Source organism: Siniperca chuatsi, linkage group LG15 (genome assembly GCF_020085105.1).
Source record: "Siniperca chuatsi isolate FFG_IHB_CAS linkage group LG15, ASM2008510v1, whole genome shotgun sequence".
Classification (NCBI taxonomy): domain Eukaryota; kingdom Metazoa; phylum Chordata; class Actinopteri; order Centrarchiformes; family Sinipercidae; genus Siniperca; species Siniperca chuatsi.
Window position 1 is genome coordinate 5,866,929 of NC_058056.1, and position 25,048 is coordinate 5,891,976.

At 39.5% G+C, this 25,048-nt stretch overlaps 1 protein-coding gene across 16 annotated transcripts in view; it reads left to right on the forward strand.

The window, feature by feature from the left end:
- The window catches only part of myt1lb (myelin transcription factor 1-like, b), a 106,890-nt gene extending 91,686 nt beyond the window's left edge, over window positions 1-15,204 (forward strand). For 7 of the 16 annotated variants that reach the window (XM_044166473.1, XM_044166475.1, XM_044166463.1 and 4 more), the window contains 10 exons: window positions 316-378; window positions 1,161-1,229; window positions 2,497-2,559; window positions 2,770-2,853; window positions 7,240-7,461; window positions 9,593-9,687; window positions 10,265-10,368; window positions 10,506-10,649; window positions 11,608-11,670; window positions 12,540-15,204. In XM_044166473.1, coding sequence (XP_044022408.1) covers window positions 316-378; window positions 1,161-1,229; window positions 2,497-2,559; window positions 2,770-2,853; window positions 7,240-7,461; window positions 9,593-9,687; window positions 10,265-10,368; window positions 10,506-10,649; window positions 11,608-11,670; window positions 12,540-12,683 — 1,051 coding nt within the window. In that variant the 3' untranslated portion in view covers window positions 12,684-15,204. The remainder of the gene's footprint in view (window positions 1-315; window positions 379-1,160; window positions 1,230-2,496; window positions 2,560-2,769; window positions 2,854-7,239; window positions 7,462-9,592; window positions 9,688-10,264; window positions 10,369-10,505; window positions 10,650-11,607; window positions 11,671-12,539) is intronic. The other 9 variants (XM_044166472.1, XM_044166471.1, XM_044166470.1 and 6 more) reach the window with 7 other exon arrangements.
- Window positions 15,205-25,048: the final 9,844 nt, after the last annotated feature.

Here is a 25,048-nt window from a genome sequence, read left to right on the forward strand (position 1 = left end):
TATGACTTTTATTTAATAGCTTTATCCATTTGTCCACACTGATCTTAGAGCTGGTTGCTTCTACTGATGCCTTCATTGTAGTTTCCCTCTTTTGGTGCTTTCTCTTTATAAGGTACAACACTAGTTGTCAGTCTCATGCCATATCAAGTGTAGCTGATCTCAGGAACCACAATGTTAATCACAGACAGTGAAGCTAAACTGGAAACAATGAAAACCAACAATGGAAAAAAAACAGAAACAATTTTATTCTGTAATTTTCACATTTTCTTCTCCTTCCCTTTGGGCTTATAAATCTGTCTATTTTTCCGGTGGCAGATGTCCCACACCGGGGTGTGATGGAAGTGGTCACTTGACGAGCAATTTCGCCTCACATCGAAGGTGTGACTTCCTTTTCTCCTGGTGGATTCTAAGTCTATTTCTCTTTATTGTTTTCAGCTTACCTCGACTATGCTGTCAAACAGCTGTAGGAAGAATGTCTCTCTCTTATTTGTTTGCCCTTTGACTATTGGCGACTTCCTGAAAACACGGGTATCATGAAATAAGGAAAGCATTAAATTAATTAAAGATTGGACGCTTTCAAATTTTTAAGCTAAACCCTGTGATAAAATTATTTCTCAATGGGCCAAGTGTAAAGCCTTCTAAGCTGATGTTATTCAGTCCTCCAGGCCCTTCCCACAGTGCAATGCAGACTAAGCATTTACCATTCAGAGCAAGAAGACTTAAGCAGAATTGCTGAGTGTTGCAGTGAGAGGTAAGTCTGCAAGGACTGAATGATATCAGTCTGGAGGCTGACATGGCTGCACGTACGTGAGATTTCCCCTAAACAAGCTCACGATTCCACCTAAATTCAATCCCAGTGTTAATTTACTATGTTTTATTCACTCAGTCCAATTTGAATACAGTGCAGAACAGACCGTGCATGAAAACAAGGCTTCCTTGTCGTTACGTATGAATACAAATACTCAGAGGGTAAACTTATTTAAATCAACTCCCTGCACTTGCATCATGGCTTTTTTGCATTTCCTGGTTGATATTTTATGTATGCGTGTGTTTGTAAATGTCTGTGTATACGAGTGTGGTCTGAGAGATTATTTTGTGTTGCAGTGGTGGGGTGACTTGTCATTCTTGTGTAACTAATTTTCCACTGGTGTATTTTTCAGTCTCTCAGGTTGTCCTTTAGCTGATAAAAGCATTCGAAGTATGCTGGCCAACAACGCGCAAGAGCTCAAGTAAGGCGTGATATGACTTACTAATATATGTATGATTTGTATGTTTTGCTCATTCTGCCCGGGGTAAGGTCAACCGTATTAGTGCTAGTGCACATAGAGTTGTGATGTAAAGCACAGTATGGATAGAAACAATAGGCTGCTCATGGAGCTTTATTTGACTGCTTTTTAAGGAAAACAATTTCAAGTCTGGTTATATTCTATATCTTTTTATATTGTCAACAAATCCCTTAAAAAGACCCAGACCAACAATGCACTGATCCTACTTACAAGTGTGTATGTAGCCAAAGCCTGATATATCTTATTCCTCTGTGCCATAGAGCAACATTGTTGTCCAAAAACTATTAAAAACACATCAGTGCACTGGGTGACATGTTCCTTCACTACCATGAACACACACACTGTAGTTTATTTTGTCTCAATCCCACATACACCGTGCCGCTGCCCCAAATACTCACTTGCACATCAAATGTGGATTCATCCACCACTGAAAATAGTCCCCAACAAATGCACTATTTCCTTTTGTTTGAGCAATGTTTGCTTAAAACTACTGTGCCCAGCTGTTTTAGGAAAATCTTTAGTCTTTAAAAAAAAATGAAACTATATATTCATGACCCGTTTTAAAGATCTACATCTTCAGTAGGAACCAATGGGCTTGGGGCTGAGTACCAAATACAGGGCAGGGAAATCAGAAAGTATTGAGAGATGGACTAACACAGGTCTTTTCAGGGGATTTGCTGACAATAAGAAACATATAAAATATTGCCAGCCTTATTCTTATGTAATCTATTAATTATAACTAGTGTTTGAGACACATTGAGAAAGAAAAAAAAAAGTATTTAAACGACCTTTAAACAGATAAATAAAAAATAAAAATAAATAGAGCTTGGGCTACACCATATATGAGCCATGTATGCTCATTTTTATTCCGGAGATAATTTTAGTAAAGGTCCTTACATTTTAAAACATGTTTTAAAAGGTTTTCACTACATTTTTCACAAAATATAGGATGTTTAATGTTATGGTATTGTTGTATACGTACTTGGATTGAGTGGCTCATATACAGCACAGTAGTCCTAGTCTGTCCTAGCCCACCGCACATGACACAGGACCCCCTCCCGATTGTCATGGTGTATTTTGCACTGTAATTCTAACCATAGTGAAGCAAATGTTTGCTTGTATGTTGTCATATTTAATAGACAATGAGCATAATGACTGTACCAGTCATTTTGCTGTAGGCCCTGAGCCCTTTTTGTGTTTTCTGCCCCAGGTGCCCGACACCAGGGTGCGATGGTTCGGGACATATCACTGGCAACTACGCCTCACACAGAAGGTACGACACACATTCTGCAGCATACATACAAGAATTAATTCCTCCCTTTTCTCAATACGTCTGTCTTTTCTGTCTCACATATATCCTAAAGGTCTTACCTTCTTACCTTACTCTGCTTCTACCCCCCGCAATCTCACACACACACACACACACACACACACACACACGTACTGTATGCTTCAACTTTGTAACGCTGTCATTTATCTGCAGTCTCTCAGGGTGTCCGCGGGCCAGGAAAAGTGGGATAAAGATCATCCACAGTAAAGAGAACAAGGAGGACCAGGAGCCTATCAGGTACAGTACAGACACTGATCATCAGTCTTCTGTCTCCGTTTGCTGAAACTCTTCCTCCTGCTACCAACACTGCTCACTGTTCACTGCTTACTTTACATTTCCCATGTGCAATATAAAACACGACGTATGACTGTGGTTTTCCTGTTCTAAAATGATGGGTAAAGTAAGCTGCGTGAATAGGAACAAAAGAGCAATGTACTGTCTAATAATCAGTACATTGCTCTTTGACGTGCACTGACGCAAGCAGAAATAAATCAGTATTAGCTCTGACAAGACAAATGTGGTATGAGTGCAAAGTTTCAACCCAAATCTGAAGGCGCAGGAAAAACTTCAGAAGAGCAAGGTTGTAGTAGTTTAGAGAGGGGAGATTCCGCAGTCTCTGGTGAACTCCTGCAGCCACACAGCTAAGGAGAGACAGACAGGCAAGCAGAAAGGGAGCGATAGAGGCAGAGAGAGATTGATTGGACTCTAACTAAATCCCACAATGGGCTTCTCTGGCCTCAGCCCTGCAGCTGCATTGATTTCTCTGGTGGTGCAGAGCACAAATATCACACTTTGGCCATTCTTGATCTTGTCATTCGGTTGGATTCTGAGGACAGTTTGCCACAGGTAGCCCTGCAAGTATGCTCTGTTGACGTTAAAATATCTTAGGGACTTAAGGAGATGAGTAAAGACTCTTGGCTTCAGTGTAAGACATGGCGGTTGTAACTAATAAAGGAAATCTAAAGAACCCACAGAATGAAGCACATTGAAACAACAAATTCTAAGTTAAAGGCTCTTAAATTTTTTTCAGTATTGAATGCAAAGGGAGCGAATGAAGTCCACCTCTTGATCTTTCAGTTTTCCCTCTTTGGATTATGGATGATGACATCATCCTTTTGATTCTTTCTCTTGAGCTTGTTATGCCCAGATGGAAGATTACTGCACCCTCCCTCAAAGGTCTATGTGCCCGCTCGAGGGTAGAGATCATGACCTTTCCATGATAATTTATTATCAGGAGACTCGAGTTTGCTCTGGCTGTCATGCTAGAAGGCCTGGTCTAATCCTTAACACTAAGGGACTGTACAAACAATGATTACAGGAGGAGTAAAAGGAGGAGATTATTGTCATTATTATTTTGCCAAAGGGAGGGCAGTCTGGCTTTTTGGGAAGAGCATATGAGGGTCTTTTTTTTTTAATATTCATACTTTAATTCGACCTTCCCTTGGAGATTTATTATATAATAGATTATAAAAAGGAAATAGTTACATCAAAAAGATGGCTTTCATGTGTGCCTTGATATAACTTTTTACAGTTTAGAACGTTACTAAAAAAATCAGTTCTGCAGGCTGATTTGAACACACTTTATGGTCCGTTCCTCCATAGTTAACCAAACTGCAACCAAGACATTTCTTTATATATTTCACTTTGCACTTAAAACTAAATTCCCTAATGTGTAAAACAAGAGCTTACTGGTAGTGTAGCAGTTAGTAGCTCGTGTTTCAAACAGTGTGGCTAGAATATTTGGTAAATGTGATGCATCATTTGTTTGCCATAAATTTGGCAATTGGTAATTTCACTTCTAACGTGCATATTGTAAAGCAAATGTTGTGTCATGCACCAAATGTTTGGCATTTATGCTTAAATAATGAGTAAGACCATTATCCGATTGTCAAAATGGTTGCCAAAGAATCTAATCGATTAATCAACTAATCGCTGCAGCTCTATTTTTCTTGCATTATTATTATGTTATAATGTTTTAAATATATTGGTGGGATGGTTTTGCAGTTTTTTCTTAAGTCAGGGGGAGAGTCCAAAGAAACTGTGGGGGGGGGGGGGGTCTTGCTGTTTTAAAACATGAAACACTCCCTAAACACATGTGGCATGAAACACAGCACTGCACTCACCAGGCTCTCCCTCCTGGACATTATGCATTCCTGGATGGCAGTCAGTTTGGCTCCTCTGAACTGTAACACAGCACACATGTAGCTCTCATCACAGATTGGTGGACGGTCGCCTCAACAGCACAGCTCTGGATCTGTCTGCTGCCAGGTTGTAGCAGTTCAGCTCTTTCCGGTCACTGATGAGGTGTTGTGAGCAGATATCTGGTTCAGGCAGCTGAAACTTTTTTGGCTCGAACTGGTGTTCAAACTTCCCTTGGGAGGATAAGGAACGCTGCAGTCATGGGAGAGAGGCTAGCAAGAATGAAAAGATGTTTCTAGAGCAGTATATCTTACACCATCATGAGTCATCACCCAGAATAATTCACAGACCTGCGGAGAATAAGATGTTACAGGCATGCTTTCAATAATTTAAATCCATTGCTGAAATTTAATTTACCCTTCAGCCCAAAGAAAGTTTAAGCCTTTGTTCTAAATAGTAAAAGTGATGGGCAAAGAGGTTGAAAAGAAATTTAAATGTGAGGTTGAGAATTAACCACTTTACCAGATTGTCATAGAATAAATCAATTGATTCATAATTAGTGCACCTAAAACACATCATCAGTATCGGGACACAGAGATTCAGCAACAAGGGCAGTACTTGAGAAAGGTTGGGAAGGGATGTCAAACATGACAAAGAAGGAAGCAATTGCATCAATGGATTCAATTAAAGCTACTGTTTGTGTAGAATCTGAAAACGTTCGGCTTTGGCGCCCCCCAGTGTTAGTATCAAAAAGGACACTGTGGGTGTTGAAGGCAGTGGTGAATGATCCCTCAACATTCTTACAGTATGGGCACTATCCAATCATATTCAAAATGATCAGGCTACACAAGTGATTGCAAGTCCGAGGTCATGCTTATTGAATTTTAACCCACTGTTACTAAATATTTAAATATTAAAACAAATAAAGGATAACCGCAGAACATCAAACCTACACCATGGTGTAAAATTTGTATTTTAAAAGTCCCAGTAACCCCTTGACTCAATTCTATAGTAGTGATGCTACCAATCACTTATCATCTTTAAGAGGTATATTCATATGGTCAAGCAAATGGGAAGGGAAAAACTAACGATTAAATCAAATAAATTCTGTGCTCTAAAGAGAGGGAAGGGCTACTTTAAGATGATCTCAGATTATATGTTTTTTCACGTTAAATGGCTAAATGATCCAAATATTGGAAACTAAGTAACACAACAAATCCTGTTGTTGTTCATTTTAGAGAGGTCTGGACTCAAATAACATTTGTATAAAAACATGTATAAACTGTCACACTTTGTACAAAGATGCTCCTCATTATGGTACAATCCTGCTGTCTGTACTGGAAAAACAACTGTATATTGAAAGCCACCTAAGGGCATACATGCTATTGGAGATCTATACAAAGACTGTATGTTTTTGTCAAATCTAATTAAACAATTTCATCTAAAGAACAAGAACCTCATCTAACATCTATGTTCAGTACTTCCACAGACAACCACACTGTGGGTTATCTCAAGTTGTCACAGGAGTGAATGGTAAACAGACTGTACTTGTATAGCGCCTTTCTAGTCTTCTGACCACTCAAAGCGCTACACACACACGACACCTTGGGAGAAATTTGGGGTTCAGCGCCTTGCCCAAGAACACTTCGACATGTGGACTGAGGGAAGCCGGGAATCGAACCGCCAGCCTTCCGACTGGTGGACAACCCACTCTACCACTAAGCCACGGCCGCCTCCGAGAGGCAAACAGCTTGCAATTTTTCAAATTCATTAATCTAATTATCTAAGCATTTTTTCAGAATGTGGTAAACATGTTAAGGAAGAAGCCTGGGTGTATGGATTAGTTAAGCAAATTCCTTTGACTTCTGATTTATATTCACTAGGGGAAAGATCTCAAATACCACAGAAAGAGACACTGTGGAAGACAGCAGTGTACGTGAGCCCCTGTATCTTTTTCCTGTCAAAAAGTCATGAGGTTGAACTAAAACCAGGTAGCTGCTATGGCAGACAGAAATGATATTTTCACAACTGTAGCTAACTTTAGCCATAATCCATTTTGTGAGGTGTGACATTTGGAATAATATACTGCCTCATTGCATCTGATTAGCACTGGTGTTGATGCACTGTCAGCATTCCACAACTGTGATAAGGCTGCCACTGGGACATCTTTAAATAAGATGATGGTATCTTCTTTCTATCAAAGTGAAAGAGATAGAGGGAAACAGAAAAATTATACTCGCTTATACAGTATATGGTGTTTTAGTACTCAGGAGGCAAACAGACTGTAGTGTACACCAGAGAGCCAGTAGCTGAGACTCAGCAGGTCGCTGCAAAAAAGGATAATGTCTCCAGTATAATGAAAAGATGATGGTATCAACTTTGAATACGTAAGCAAATGAAGGTTGTGGTTGAATGAATGAATGCGTGCGTTAAACAATGAAAAACCGAGGCCTCTCTGAGAACATTTCACTCTGTGTCTCCCAGGTGTCCAGTCCCAGGTTGTGACGGTCAGGGACACGTGACGGGGAAGTATGCATCCCACAGAAGTGCATCAGGATGCCCCATAGCAGCCAAGAGACAGAAGGACGGCTACCTAAATGGCATCCAGTTCACATGGAAGTCTGGCAAGACAGAGGGCATGTCCTGCCCCACACCAGGCTGTGACGGCTCGGGTCACGTCAGCGGCAGCTTCCTGACACATAGGAGGTGGGTCTAGGGAACTTGGCTGGAGTACTACATACCAAGATTTGAGGGGAGGATGAGATACTGTGTACTGATTTGAAGGTGCCCTGTCGACTTGTCTTGTCAACAAACAAAAGTTCTGTTTAAATTCAGTCTTACTAACCAAAACACACGTGTGAATCCCTGAGATCTAACAAAAGCGTTGAATGCATTTCCTTCTTCCATAAAAAAATTGCAAAGCAGATTTTTTTTTAAACTATTTTAGACCCTGTATTATTTACATTACTTTACTTCCTAGCAGTCTTCTGCTTCCCTGCCTTTGTTGGCGCATCGTGTTACTGCCACCTGTAGATCAGTGGAATAGAGGGAAACCATTGGCAGGAACGTGTATCACATCAACCACGTGCACATGTCCTCGCGCACATGCATGAGATGAACGAAACTGAGACCCACTCTTAGAAAAACAGTTCCATAGCGCTACTAGAGGTCAAAAACTCCACAGGGAACCTTTAAATTTATAATCTATAACTAAGGTAAATTGTACCAATAAGTGTACCAATTTAGTGTAATGTTCTACACCTACTTTGGAACTTACATGAAAGGACTGAAAGCAGTCATGAGAACAGTTGGTGCACCAAACTTTAAAAGAATAGTTTGAGATTTTGGGAAATCCACTTATTCACTTTCTTGCTGAGAGTTAGATTGAGAAGATCGAAGTGAAAGCAGTTCTAAAGCTTGCTAGTTGTCTGGCAACCAGGAGACCTCAGGAAGAAACTGGTCCTGGCCAAGAAAAGGCACATAACCTTGTAAAACGTTAAATTGTTGTTTTTACTTCGGGTTTTGTACGGATTAAACAAACTACATATAACGTATTAATCAGCTTTAGAGTTGCTGATATGTGGATTGTGTTACCTTTGGACAGAGCCTGGCTAGCTGTTTCCCCCTGTTTTCAGTCTTTATGCTAGGCTAAGCTAACTGTAGCTAAACATTTACAAAATTGCCTAGGCTATGGCAATTTTACCACCGTGTTTTTTCTTAAATTCTATTGTCATTTGACCAGACAATTTTTTTTATCAATTTCTTTTACTAACACAGCTACACGCTACACTCTCTGCACAGAAAAGGATTTTTACGTCTCTATGCGCATTCCTCCTTTACGAACGTTCGGCAGCGGCCAGATCAGAGCTTAGCCTACACTGACTGTAGAATAAGAAAAACACCGTGCTTGCTGTAATGTGTGTCTACCAAGTTCGTGAGTTTCTTTATTATAAATTAGACAACATTACAGTTAGCAACTTATTTTTTCATCTCCATGTGATGGCAGTGCCCGGTTGTTAGGTTAGTAGGCTGTTCTGTTTGCTTTCCATACGCTGTACCACGTCGAAACTGTGTTTTCATTTCTGGCGGGAAGTAGCAGAATGTCTGCTTGTAGATTTCCGTTGGAGCCTTTCTCCCCGACCTGATTGTGCAATAATAAAAAAACGAGCAAATTAAAAAACATCTTCATTAATTTGACAACACATGTGCAGCATTTAGAAAACAATTCCTTCAAATTGACCTTAATTTTCAGTTTCAAAAATGCTTTACAAACCGCGAGGTAAGTGCACGCTGCAGATCAGCTACGCATCCGCCAAGTGGAGAAAGAGTACAAAACAAAATCAAAAAACAATGAACAGATGATACGGACTGGACCCGACTTCTTTTTAGTGTCCTCTGGAAACACTTCTGTTTTGTGTATTTGCAGCGCGTTTCTGTATTTGGTTGTGTTATGTGCATTTTATGTATTTGCAGCGTGTTTTCTAAATGTTGCGCATGCGTTGTCAAATTAATGAAGATGTTTTCTTAATTTGCATGTGTTTTGTCTACTTGCATGCGTTTTCTTAAGTTGCAGTGTGTTTGCCCTTGTCGGCCACCGTAGGTAATTACCAAAAACAGCCCGAACTCGGTTGTAGCACACAGAGAGTCTCCTCACGACATGACATCATCAAACATTACCTACATTTTTTGTCCCCCCAACCCCCCACCCCACACACACAAACACACACAAACACACAATGTCCCCATATATAAACCCAGCAGTCTATGAGCCATGTTGGCTCATTGCGTGTGTGGAATATACTGAAACGATGCTTCCTCTCCTTGTTGCTGCCTCCAGTCTGTCGGGTTGTCCACGTGCCACCTCCGCCATGAGGAAAGCCAGGCTCTCCGGAGTGGAAATGCTAACAATAAAGCAGCAACGTGCCAGCAGCGGTAACTACAACTACCACTCACCCACACAATACAGCCAATCAGGAACATGGATGTGGAATAATTTGCTGAACAGAGTTCCACTTTCAGATAATAAACCAATCAGGAGGGTGTGCGTGTGTGTGGTGAGCAGCGTCTGAGTAAATTGGAAATAAACTGCCATTCAGGGGTATGGTGTGAATAATGAGAAGAGTGGCTCCAATCTGGAAGGACAGGGTTGGGCTTATTTGGCAGTAATCAAACATGGAATATCTGAGCTAGCTTGTGGTTGTGTGCTCCATCTGTTTCCTAACACTTCACCCTCGACTGCAGTGAGTTTCAGTGCTTCATAAAGGGATGTGACAGGATTGTAATTTGACTGTGAGATTGTTGAGTCCTAATCAGCTAAAATGACCCGGCCCAGTTCTGTTGTAGAGGCGAAGGCAGCCACACACTGTGTCCAGCAGAATTCTTACATAGCTACATAGAGTCATAATGTGTCATTTTTAATTACTACAGTCTAAAATAAAGGCTGTTAATCGAATTTATGACTGAGGCCTTGCAGTAATGCGTCAGTGCTAATGCTGCTCCTCCTCTGTAGGGCTGGAGCATGAAGACGAGATCAAACAGCTGGATGAAGAAATCAAAGATTTAAGTGAATCAAATTCGCAAGTGGAAGCAGACATGATCAAACTTAGAACACAGGTAAGGTACTTCCTTGTCCCGTCCTGCTACATTCATTGGTCTATGTTTATGTACATCTGAGTCAGCAGTGGTGTGGACCCGCCTGTGAATACAAAGCTGTACTGTAACATCCTGTCATCCACCCCTCCTCTCCTCAGATTACAACAATGGAGTCCAACCTGAAGTCCATAGAGGAGGAAAACAAGGTGATTGAACAGCAAAATGAATCTCTCCTGCATGAGCTGGCCAACCTCAGCCAGTCACTGATTAACAGTTTAGCTAATGTCCAGCTCCCTCATATGGTAAGGGCCACCAGGAACGGCAAGCCGGCAGAATATAGCTAACCGTAGCATTATAGCAGCTTATTCATTTATTTGTGTATTGAACCACAGCCTACTGTGCATGCTTAGTCTAAATGTCGAGCGTTGCTTGTCTTTCCAAACAGTGAGGGGGAGTTGTGAAATGAGGTTTGATTGGGCTTATTTATTATAATTTGTTTTTACAGCGGTAGCAACTCCAACAACAGAAATTATTGCTACATTCAACTGTTTAGGTTAAACAAAAGTTATTACAGTTTATATTGAGGTTTTGCCTTTTCTTTTAGAGAGGTACGATGATTAACGGCTTTATTGTAGTGTATTGCAAAGTGGTTTCAAAACAAACGGTCCTCTCATTTTAATTCTGAAGGTTCACATTTTTGAGAAATGAACACCTGACTGTTTTTTTGACAGAATGTGTTTCAAACATGTTATTCTATTTGCTATCATTCTAGCTTTTTTGGCTCATGAAAATAAAGCAAGACGTATTACATTCTGTTGCTAAGAGTTTCATAGTAATCACACACTATTTCACCTTGTTTTTCATCCTTCACAATGCCATTCTGTCATCATTTCCTCTTGTATAATGGATTAGTTAACATTCATTGACAAAGGAATTAATTATTCCTCAGTTAAGCATCCTTCTCTGAGAGGCAAGCTATTTTCATAATCACATCCTCCTTTTATATTTCAGCAGTTTACAAATTATACCTCCTTATAACACCAGTGGGCCACTGTGATGTCATTGGCTGGCCTGGCTCTGTGTTTGTCTTGATGTCTTGTATGTCTTCATTTATGTCCAGCTTCTATTTTTCCAGTTAATTTGAGGTCTTCTGTATGTGGCTGTATATCAAATACTGTCACCTAGTGTTTAAATGTAAGAATAACAACTTGGTTTCTCAAAGCAAACTAACAGAAATGTGTCCCTCCTTTCCTTCCATAGAAACCACTGGCACACAAAGAGCCTCCTCTAAGGAATAACAGCTGCTTACAGTTGCACCAGCAAGTAAGTCAATGGCTTATATCATTTAACTAGCTTTATTCATGATCTGTATTTCAATATTGTATTTCATTTCCTCTATAAATATTGTCATTATTATGGAAGCAAAGAAAGGTCACTACTATTTTAATCTTAAAGGTAACTGAATACGTAATTGTTACACTCAATACTGAATACTTAACGCTAAAATTTAAATACCACTGAATTTATGTGGTACTGTTTTTTGTTGTGTGTGTGTGTGTGGGGGGGGGGTATAGATCAGAAAGTCGAGTCAGTCGAGTCTTGTTGCCAATTTGTCCCAGTGGCCACTCACAATATTACAACGCAAAAATTCCCTGCAGCCCAAAAGGCATTTTAGCCATAGACCACCATTATAAAAGAAACAGCTGTAAGACTGTTGACAGGACACCTGGAGCTGCATACAAAGTCAATTATTACTCTTTGTTTGATGAATTTCATGGAGGTTTTATATTTGCAACGCTTTCCCACAACCTAGAAAAGCAATTTGTAAGTGTGCGACGTAATCGCGTGGGTAGAGCCAGCAGGAAAAACACTAATGCGCGTGTGCAGTGGGCCACGCGACGTGAAAGCAAACTTTTTGTCTTGTGCGCTCGGCGAGCAGTTTAGATTCAGGTGAATGGGTGCCATCTTTGAGTCCGGTATCTAGTTCTTACTGTATAATACATCCATGAAAAGCAACTTTCCGTCTGTATTCGTGTGATCTGTTTTGCTGAGGAAACAACACAACTCCGTTAAATACAATTCCACATATTTCTTGAAACTTTAGATATGCGATGAGAAGATTTTAGGACACCTTGACTCTTCCCTCACCTCTGTTTTCCTCTAATAGCCTCCATGTTGTGTCTTTGGTCCAGCAGGAGCCAATAAGTGATCAGAACTTCGACGCCTACGTGACCACTCTAACAGATATGTACACAAATCAAGACCAGTACCAGAGCCCAGAAAACAAAGCCCTGTTGGAAAACATCAAGCAAGCTGTTCAAGGGATCCAAGTGTAACCATTCAACAAAGGGAGATTTTTGTTCCTCCAGCAGGTGTGGGTGGTGTATCAAATCCACATACAAACAGGCGGTGATGGTTTGATCTCTTCGGTTCATTGCAGTAACTTATATAGTGTTATATATTCTAAATTCAGTTCTCTCAAAAAAAGAGGTATTATGCTTAGAAAGACCTCTAGACAATTTTTTCTTTCTTTCTTTTCTTTTTGGGCCTTGCTTTGAGGAAGAACATAAAAGAGTAAACGGCAAAATAGTTTTTGAGGACATTCACATTTTGTACGTTTTCATATGAGCTGACATAGTATCATGTAATGTTTCTAGCTGCTCATGTATGCACATTTTTAGTGTATATTTCTGAACAGTAAGCTAATGATAATGGAACGTGAGTTCTTTTTATTGCTTGACAACAAAGGATTTTCGATGAAAAAACTGGACAGTGAAATAAAAATGAAAAAAACTACAAGCAAGGAGGAAGCTATTTGTTTTTATCCTCACTGGATGATTTTGGACATGATGATTTTAGATGTTTTTTCTTCTCCTTCTTCTTCTTCTTGCGTGTAGATTGTTCAAGAGCAAGAACTGGTTTGCAAATTGCTTTATTTTCTGACAATGCTTGAGAAATGTTTGTGATTTGTTTTGATGAAGATTAAAAAAAAAAAGATGCGTAGCTGTAGGTGGGGGCATTTTTAATTGGTGCTGTAAATGAATTCGGAGAGGAAACTGACCTGATGTATGTATGAATGTATGTATGAACAGTTATATTGTAAACATCATTACACGGAAACCCGATGGTGGAAATCCCATTATCTAGGAGAGACAATTAATTCCTAGAGGAACACATGCTCATCCTTAACTAATTTCAAATAGAAATGATGTGTAAAGACAATGACCTATAGAGACCACGTTCTAGCCTTTCTAGTATCAAATCTGCTCAATTTCGAGACTTGTGTTGCTAGGATCAAGAAATGTCTCCGCGATATAATAACTAAATCATTTGTTTATTGTAGGTACGAGATGCAATCTGCAAAAGAAAAAAAAAAGGTTGGGTATATGCAATTTCTTGTTTATAAGCATAACGGGGTAACATGAATCTTTTTAATATAGCCTATGTAAAATATTGATTTTTATACAAATCTTTTAATACAAAAAGTCTTTTTAAAAAAGAGAAGGGAACCTGACATTGAGTTTTAGAAGCGAAAGTATATGAGTTCCACTTTTTTTCTGTACGATTTTGCACAGGGACACCTTCGTTTCCATGTTTTGATGTTCTTACAGAAACTAAAAGCAGTACCCGAAAGCCTAAAAGGAGGGTTTCAGAGGGTTTTGTAAAGAGTATTTATAGAGTATGACAGCGGGACTTACAGGGTCACTGTCCCCACTTATGTGCCAGTAGACTATTTGCACTTGTCCTTGAAGATATTATCATTACGTACGGCGGTGTGCAATTTTGCAGGTGACCTCTTTGGCACACGATTGGAGCAACCAACTGCTTGGAGCCACTGTAGGTGTGGATCTAGTACCACTGAGAGAGGAAGAACAGGGACTTGAAATCAGAGAAGAGGATGATTATAACCATAGCAGTTATACTGTAGGCTATTATCAAGTGTAAAAACATTAACAATGTTCTTTCATTTTTGCTATGTTTTAGGAAGATGAAGTTATCCCCCAGCAGCACTTTATATCTAATCACTGTACAAAGGATTAAATAGTCAATCAATTCAAGGTTTTAAAAAAAGCAGAAGAAATGGTGAACGAGACCTTCGAGGGGTGATACAATCCAGCGTCACGCCCGTATGCCTGACTGTATGCACCCCTCCATTCTGTTGTTCTAGTTGTTAGCGATCATGTTCAGAATTTGCCTTTTTGAGAGCTAATGCAAAAGGTGCTTGTCGTTCACCTGATTGAATCTCATCTATTGTACTTTACTGTCCTCTTTCAGGACTCTACTACCCATCATCCATGACTGCATACGCCTTTTTCCACAGCATCGTGTCTGCAGCTTTTTGCCAATATAGTAATGCTTCAGTAGAGTAATAGCTAGTACCAGTTTTTGAATTAATTCTCATTATCAGTAAAAAGGGAAAAGGGATGTTAAAGCACAAACCGGCTGCTCGTCTGATGTTGGTACATAAATAACAAATCTGAATATAGTTATCTGTGACTATCTATAGGGAACACAAAAAGGTTGTCACATATTTAGAAAGCTGACTTTTCATATAAATTATTGTGAATTCATCAGGTTTTATTATTTTATTTGAGCCGATTCATTTTGAGATTGTTTTCAGTGACCATTAACAAAGACAGGATTTTGTATAAACTATTGTGCTCTCTGTGGAACTGAAGTTTGATTTATTTTTGTACTACACAGCATGGATTTGTTGACATTTTAATTTTGCTATAAATGTGTGAGATCACAAGTTGCTGTGATATTTCATTTATAAATTGTGAACTTTGTACAATTTTTGTCATGCTGGATGTTGACACATCTTACTCTGAATAAAGAAAAAAATGTGTTGCCAGAGGCCTGTAAAATGATTTTTCTTTTGTGTTCATTACATATTGATACCGCAGAACCCATCTTCATATTAATTCTTAAACTGTTACACTGAACTCTCCACCAGCACATGTCAGCAAACCCAAACTATACAATACACCACAGATGCACCTTATGCCGTGCAACTGTCAAAGATGAATCATTACAGTGACTTGCTGATGAAAAGATGGCTATTTTTAAAAACAACCACCGATTTGCAAGCTATCCTCAAATGCTCCTTTTGTTGTTGTTAATCCCTGTTGGAGCAGTGGAAAACAATTAAAGCAAACTACAATTTCACACACTTTTTATTGAGATACCTTTGTGTGACCGGCTCATTAATTAAGATTCAGATGCAGCCAATTTGTTATTTAGCCAAGATAATCCATTTCACAATGGAGCAATTAAAGAAGGCTACAAGGCCCTCTTCCATATTGATCTTTCCTTCTATCACTGTCTAGTAGTAGTGCTCTTTTTGTATAAAGTCAGGGAGCGAACGAAAGACAGACAGTTCACACAGAATCCTGCATGTTATCCCACCAAAAAGCACCACAGAGCGCCACAGGAAGTCATTCCTGCCTGTGGCCATCAAACTATTTAACTCCTCCCTCTAAGTGTCAGTCTGTATGACCCTAGGTCACTAAACTGGACTTTGAGCATTACATCTCCGCCATAATTAATAATAATTGTGCAATATTCTGTGTACTACTCCCGTGCAATATTGGTTTTCCCATGTTAGTTTTTCTTATTTATTGTTATTGATATTATATACCTCTATTACTCTTGACAGTACATGCACCTCCGCTTATTACTATTACTTATTACATATTTGGTGACACTGTATTTTATACTGTACTTTCATCATCAAGCAGTAAACCCACTTGGTACTCGACACTTAGTTTATCTTATACTTATACCGACCTGATATTTAATTTATTTTCTGACCTGTTTTTATAGTGTTTTATAGTGTATCATATCGTTTTCTAGTACTTCTCCTGTGTGCACTGACGTAAAGGCGAGCTACTGTAACAAAGAGTTTCCCTACGGGGATCAATAAAGTATTTCTGATTCTGATTCTGATTCTGATGTTGCATCGAACTTGGTAGTGTTTTTTCTTAGACTCTCCCTGCATGGTACACACCTTCAAACAGCACACCCCTTATTTGTGACTCAGGCTTTCTGTTAAAAAGTTGTAGTCTCTAAGCCCAAACTGAGCTTACTGAGTGACGTCACTTGAGTCATTTTCTCAGATTTGACAAAGCTCCTCCAGAGTCTGTTTCCTCAGGCTGAGTAGTACTCCCTGTGACTGCTAAACTGACCCTTACTATATGCGTGAAATCTGTGAAGTGCTCCTTTAACAGTGCAGTCTGTAAGTCTTGTGTTGTTGTGACTCTACTTCAGCACATTTGGAATGAAAAAGAGCTGACTTGCAGTTTTAAGGGTTTTGGGCGGTGTTCACATCAAGGGTAGACAGTGTAGGACATTTTTACCCTTAGGTTGTATGTACAGTATAAATCACGTTTCATTTCATTACACAGCCAAATTAAGAATTATGTTAATTAAAGACTTTTGCCTATATTTGACAAGAGTTTAGACAAGAAATCTGGGGGGGGAGAGAGTGGTATGACGTGCAACAAAGGACCCCAGCAGCGAAGCAAACCACAGATGTTGCAGTTATGTAGTACTGTATGAGCGTTTACCATTAGGCCACTGGGGCATCCCAAGAATTGTCTGAATTCTTCTGCACTGTATTGTTCCATGACAGAGTATACCTAATGATATCTGTATGGTTAATTCCCAGCAACAAGGTTGTTTTGACTTGTACTCATACTTGGATTACTAATAGGGCAGGCAGGGGATTTAAGGTCCCAAGTGTCTGAGTTTATGTGTAGATATATTGTAAATTATTTAATTTTGTACTAACAAATTTACATACTGTGACTGTCTATGTTTATTTTCAAGGTATACATTGAAATTGAATTCTTTTCTCAAGGTAACCTCTTGTTATGTACTTTCTATGTATCTTTGAAAGGTTACAGGGCCTTGGTACTGTATTTTTTTAAAGTCAAATGTTATTGGACACTTGACAGTGTAGAAGAAGACAAGAGACAAAGGGAGAGAAATTATTTTAAGAAATGCCATGGACAAATATAAAGATCCAAGTGCAACAATCAAAGATTTCATGTATATCTTGCATCAGGTCTTCAGACTGACTGATCCACTCTGTGCATACAGACCACTGGAATGCCCACCAACTTGGAATGCTTTGTCTAGTCATGGTCCAGAACATTTTTCTTTTTACATATTCCTCATCTTCTTCAAGCTTCTGGACTGCTACTTTTCCACCTTTAAAGATGCTTTTTAAAAATGTGTAGCCAATGTCTCCATGAGTCTTGGAAGCAGCAGCATGTCAAAAACAAAAATCCTAGTTCTTGCTGCAGTTTGGTGATGAGATTTAAATGTAAATGATTCATCAAGCCACATACCTAGATATTTATACTCTGTGACTCTTTCAGTGTGGATCGGTGTAGACTGTTAAATTCAATATCTCTTGCTCTAGAAAAAAGCAAGAACTTTGTTTTGCTTGCATTAAGTACTAGTTTAAGGTCAACAAGTGCATCTTGAAGAGCGCTAAAAGAAAGTTGTAGGTTCTCAGCAGCAAGTTGTACAGAGTCAGCAAAACAATACAGAATAGTGTCATCCTGCTTAAAGATGGACATTACAGTGAGTTAGAGAAGAGACGATTTTATTAATATAAATTGTAAAGACAGGGCCCAGAATTGATCCTTGTGGAACACCTTTTGTTACTGGTAAAAACTCTAGCTGATTGGATCTTTCCAGCTTTGACACACTGACTATACTAAATACTAAACTAGACGTATATATTAAACGTGCATTCAACGTGCATTCAACCTAATATTGCATTGTGCAGTATGCATTTTTAAAATATGTAAGGATGTTTTTAAAATATGGTCAAAAAACCATTCTATACGTAGCCCAAAAAATCCTGGTCTCTATCAGAGCTAAAGCAGAGATGCAACCTTGAAATGACGTCTATTGCTCAGCGGGAGAGTTCAAGTAACTAACGTTAAGCTAGTCCACTTCCAGTAGTCCCGAGTTTTTCAGCAATCTCTTCGATTGCTTTCATCCGGCTGTTTCGGTTGGAAAATCGCTGAGATGGCACATCATACGGCTCTTTTTTTGATTCCCACAGCTCTACCAAGAGTTCCAAGGTCCAAAACGAAGCCATATCAGATAAATCACCTCAATCAACACAACAACGACAACAAATACACAGCTGGTCCAGTGAGTTTACCGCTAATACTGGGCATGCGCGTGCTGCATTGCTATGGATACACGCACTATATGTGTACTGACGGGGTAATTGTCCATCTGAAAGCATGGCAAACTGACCAGATTTCATCAAACACGGACAAACAGGGATTGAACATGTTGAATCTGACCAAACATCTCCAAACATTTCCAAACAAGGACAGACAGCCATGGCACACCAAACAAGCATCTGTGTTTGTCTGTTTGTTGGAGAATGTTTGATTGGTGTGCCATGGCCTTAACACAAGCAACTGGGCAGTGATCACTTATTCCAAGATCGAAAACACCAATTGCAACAACTTTATTACTTTTATTAGTTAAGATAAGATCTATAAATGTGGATCTGTTATGATTTTTTGGATTGGGCCTGGTAGGCTCAGTAATCAATTGCTGCACAATTCCTTAAGGTGTTCAGAAGCGTTAATGATAACCAATCATGATTAAAGTCACCTAGGATTATCATTTCTGAGAGAACGTATTGAGAGGCGTTCAGGGCAATAAATTCTAAGCACTTAGGAACAGTAATAGCATACAGCATAGACACAATAAATCATGTTTTGACATATATAGCAATGGTACACATCGTGGAGACCAAGTTGAAGGATGAAAAACAAAATCAGATTACTTGAGGGAGTCATATCTCATTCCAAACTCTTCAATTAAACCCCTGAGTAAATTTGTCTTGTCCCTGTCAGCATCAGCATTAGAAACAGTGTGTGTCCTGTAGTGGCCCTCACCATCAAGTAAAAGTGTGAACTGTCCAATGGCCACCATGAGTTCATCTTTACATTCTCCAGTGGTCAACTTCTCCTTCTGAAACCTATTGGATGTGATCTTCAAAAGTCAAGCATGCTGGCCAGAAAACACCTAAAATACTAATAATAATATGCTGCAGGTCACTATCAACCATAGCCAGTTGCATATGAATGGATGGCAATAGTGTTGATATTTTCAACAGTGTTTCATGCCTCCATGCAGACCATCTGATATCGTAAAACTTCCCCAGTTTCAAAAAGGAGATTCCATTCTCTTCACACAACTTCTTCAGCACGGCAATCTTTGCTCCACCTTTTTGTAAAAAAAACTGCAGTAGCTTGACAACAGAGCCAATAACGGAGCGATTAAATGCCTCACTATGCCTCAATAAGGAACCTTGCAATCAGCTGATTTCGCGTAGTTGTCAAGAGTGTGTGCAGTGAACAGAACGTGCACAAGGGAATCCCCTACCGCAGCCAGTTGCCATAGTTTTTGTACAATGCCGTTCTATATACCGACATTGACAGCAGCCCCGTCTGCGCACATGGCGACCAACTTTGTCATCCAGTCATCCAAGCCTGTATCATGGAAGAGCTTCACTGCAACTTAGCTCTTAAACTCCCCACTGATAGTTTGCGCAATGCTCTGTATTATCCGTGTTCCCCCTCCACGTGAATGATATGCACCTCTGACATTCACTCCTAGCCGCTTCAATAAAGCAAAACCCTCAGCACAGGAAGACGTAGGGCGTGCATGTTTTGCCCTATGAAATGCTAGGAGAAAAACATTACACAGAGCTTGCCGTTGTTCTTCATTCAACTTGTTTTGCCATTTAGCAAGTGGGCGACTGGACTTTTCAGCTTGACTAGTTTGTTTGTTAGCAATAGCTTGTGCCCCATTCGTGTGCTCCCTACTCTTTCTGTGTTTATCATATAATGATTGAAATTCTTTGAGCCAAAACACACCTGTTTTGGCTGCTAGCCACAGCACATCTTGGTGCCACTTTTCAGACAAAAGTCTTTTCTTCTGCTCGGGTTCAGTTTGACCTTTCTTTGTAGGTGGCCGAATGCCAAAGTAGCCACGTAATGTCTTGCTTTTTGGAGAGTTGAGGCCAGCTCAGCTTTGATTTGTAGAGCATCACGCCCGTCACACAGCGAAGTGTTGGGCAGCAGACATGTCACCGGCTTCCATTGAAAATGGCTTGTAAACTGTTGCTTTGTCGCTGGTAATCTGAACACAGCAAAAGGTGAACGTGGTCTGTCGAAGGACTCCCTAAAAATGTGGTATTCCACCCGGGGGCGTCACACAGTGTGTTGTGTGCAGATGCACGTTTTCGTTGGCTCGCATTAGGTTGTCACTTTTTGGATAACCGTAACCTAAAAAGTTGTTTATTAATTATTACTAAGATTATTACTAATCTTTGCCTTAACCCCAAGATTAAACCTACAGGAGGCCTCACACCTATTTGTAACTTCAAACAGAGATGAGTTTTTATTTTTTTGTGATCATCGATTTACGAAAGGTTTTTGCTCCTTGTAACATTACTTCTGGCACGGCTGCAACTACGACTAAGTTAGACTTTCCTGCAGATTTCCAAATGACTTTTACCTAACTATTGATAAATTCTCAAATTGACCATCATAACATTATACTGGAAAATATGTAACGTTACAATTAAATAGTGCTAAAATATACTTGGAGCACAGGCTGAGACGGTCACGGAGCTCTGCTACATCCTGCAAAACCATGCCCATCCAGGCGAGATGTCAAGTTTAGTCCCGGTCTGTCACCTGCACTCTGGCCTACCCTGCCAATAGCTACAGCTCCCACATCCGCAAATGACACATGAACAAAATTAGAAGGAAAATATATGACAGTGGCATGGGGATGTCAACTATGTGTCAGTTCATCATCAAGAACGGCACCTAGCCAGGAGACGTCAAACCTGATCTTGGTGACCCGGGAGTGTCTGTGTTTCCTGTCCTCCTCTGAGGCTAAAGTTCACAATCCAACCTGAGTGGAGAAAGCAACATGATTTGAACTGCAAGGCAAAAAAAAGTATATACTGTATAATGTTTCACATGAGCCTCTGTAAATGCCCTGAAAAGGGGAGTATTTGAATGAAAGATGCACAGACACAAACCTTCCCCAGATCAGGTGTGTAATGACTGGATTATCGAGGATACCACACACTGTGAATACAAAGGCCAGCACAAGTGTCACAGTGTGTCACAGAACTGAAACATCAGCAGATTGTACAGAAATTTAACCAAAGAAAATGTACATCAAAACAGCAATCTAACATGACTATTCAATCACCCAGCACTGGCACTTTGCAAGAGTGAATGTGAGAGTTAATGTGGCTAGCTTAATCGCTGTCAGGTAATTCACTTGCATCATAATACGCAAACATACCATATTACAAATAGTTTCCTGAGTACATATCAGACTGGAGGCAGTAATACACTGGTAAACATTAACCCTTGAAGGGGCTCATACTTGCATGAAAGATGCACGCACACAAACTTTCCTCAGATCGTGTGTGCAATGACCTTAGTAATGACTGGAGGGAGGGAGCTCAACAGATCTACGCTCCCCCCTGCTGGAGCCCTCTGGTAACTGCTACTACTCTTACTACTGCTGGTGTTAGGATGACTTTATGAACATAACACAAAACACAAAAATACTGCTGCCCAACTGCTGCAACTGACAGCAAACATCATAATCATAAAATATGACATAACATGAAAATGCTCAAATATCAGAATGCTCAAATATTTAATGTGAGGCCATTAAATATTACTCTACTAGTTGATCTGGTGCTGGAAATGCACTTTATTCCATCCGTCACACCTACATTCACAACTGCATGACAAGATTTGTTTCAAGGTTGTCATCAGTAATTGGGGAATCTGATTTCCTTCTTGATGTAGAACAGATCTGAGGGTGCTGCGGATCATTTATCAACCTGGAAAGAGGCTTGAAACATGAACAAACTACAACCTGGCAATGGCCCTCGAATGCTATAATTTGACAAACATACAGCACTGAACTTAAACACATGTATGGGTGTCCTCTTTTTAGAATCTCTGCCCGTTGTTTGATGGTTTGACTTCAGATTTAACTTATTAACATCTTGTTGACATCAAAATTGACCAACAAGGAGGTATCAGTGGTGCCTAAATTGCCTTTATTTTTTAGATTTAGATAAACTTTCTGCACTCTGAAAGTAACTAGCGCGGATGGAAAGCAAGAATGACTTACATGAGAAGAAAATGCACCAGTGCATTGACAGAATAAAATATTTCCACCAGAGCTCCCTGTAAATAAAATATCACAGTCCATAGAACATACTGAAACAGCGCTTCCACTGGTAATCGGTGCCTCCAGTCTGACAGGCTGTGGAAATGCTAACAATAGCAATGGGACAGCATTGTTAGCCATGGAAATGACACAGCAGCATGCCAGCAGCAGCAGACACAACTACCTTTCACCCACACAATACAGCAATCAGGAACATAGATGTGGAATGATACTGAGCAAAGTTCCAATTTGAGATAATAGACCAATCAGTATGTATGTATGGTGAGCTGCAGCTGAGGAGAGGCTTAAATTAGAAATAAACTGCCAGTCTACTTATAGCTTGTAAATAACAGGTTTTGGAGAGGAGCTGCTTAATGGAAAAAAGGGCCGGGGCTGTCAGTCATTGATTGACATGTGCAGGATGAGCAAGATAGTCATGGAGCTGTATTCAGTAGAGCAGCTGTTAGCAGCTTTTTCAGTTAAACAAATGTTGTGTTCTTTTAATGCGCAAACACGTGTATCTGATGTTCGTATTTACATAACACATTTTTCAAAAACATAAAAAAGGTACATTTAAAATACTGGCATTATGCTATATCAGCATTCTGTGTGATGGCACATCAAATACAAAATATACATCATATCTTCGTTGTCTCAGGCATGTTACCGTTTTTTCCAGTTGCTAACAAGCATTGTTCAATACTGAAACCACATTTTCAAAACTCTTCACACAGTCAGCGAAACAGAAGTCAATGCAGACCAAACTGTGAACCATTTTTCATTGCTTTCAGACAAAATGCATTCAGTGACCACACTTTTCAAAATTCAGGAACTCTTTTCCCCATTCGTACTCCACAACATGCAAAACACTGTGTATTTTCAGCACATTGTTAAAATGCTAACACACTGCATTCAAAATGATTACAAACACATTCAAAACAGAATGATGGCAAATTCCAAGCATTTATGCAGTATTTATTTTAAAATACTGAAAGTATACTAAAATCCTGGAGGCAATGAATGCAGGGTGTGGAAACATTTCTCCTGAACACTGCCAGGGATGGATCAGACATCCCAGGAGGAACTTTCCGAGATGCCGGAGACGACATCAGCTGTGATGTTGATGAGAACTTGTGGCCAAATGCAAGAGAGAGAGAAGACTAGAACCATCACTGTAATTTACTATAACGAACAACTACACTTGTTGTTACAGTAATGTGTAGGATGTATTTTATTTATTCTTTTTTTATTATCATTGCAGCCCTGGAGTTTTTTCCCCTCTTTTTTCACCTTTTGGTTATAATTTTCAAGTACTATATTCATATGAAAAAAAATGAAATTTTGATTAATTTCTGATTCATTCGTGTTACAAATGCTTTCAGTAAAGTGAAATTGTGTTACAGTATTTATGTGGAAAATCACTGAAACTTTAAAAAAGAAAAGTTCATCAATCATGTAATGCTCCCTGTTGTTAGTGTTTTTTAGGTCAGTGTGTTGTGAATGAAATGTGTGTTTTCTGAATTGTTGCCAGTGTTATGTTGGTCTGAGTGAGTTTTGTAGGTGAGATTAGCTGTTTGGCCAACATTCATGCTGGTAATGCAGACTGTGTGAAGAGTTTTGAAAATGTGGTTTCAATATTGAACGATGCTTGTTAGCAACTGGAAAAAACTGTAAGTTAACCTTCTATTATATGCATTGATATGTAGTGTTATTCCTACATTTACCAGCAGATGTCAGCAAACCCAAACTATTAACAAAGGAACGCTGGAGGTGAATGTTGACAGACTCTAAGTAAATCTTGCAGTGTTTTAGAAATGTTGGGATGTCAGCTGATTTGAATTGACATATGTAAATGTTGAACATGTACATAGCATACATGCATGTTCCTGTTGGACAACATGCAGCACCTACTCATGCACACCTGTGATTAATCGAAAAGCGTATTAGCCGCTGTTAGAACTCAAGAATTAGCCTACATTGTTGTCGAGAGAATGGCATGTAAATGTCGTTTTCAGTCATATCATAAAAACTATCATATCATTTATTAGACGTAGGCCTAGTTGTAATGCAGGGAACGTTTTCTGGCTAAAATAGTGGACACTGCTTTACAATCATTTACAGGCCAGCTAAAAACTTGACCTTTTATTCTTGTTAGCTCTATCACTTATGCTACGTTTCTGAAAACACCACCATTAAGTGCTTGAAAGTAAACACACATTAGGCTATAAGCGGGCCCTGCAGCCACCACCAGGGGCCCTCCAAACAAACTGATAATGTGAGCTTTCTTTACAATCCTTTGTTCATTTTTGTCATATTTCACAATTTAAAGATACACTCCCCTAAACCCTTTCAAGACAGACATTTCAACATGACAGAACAAGCACAGGTGTGGCTAAATGATACTATTAATAATATTAATAATGGCTGCATTCCATTTGTG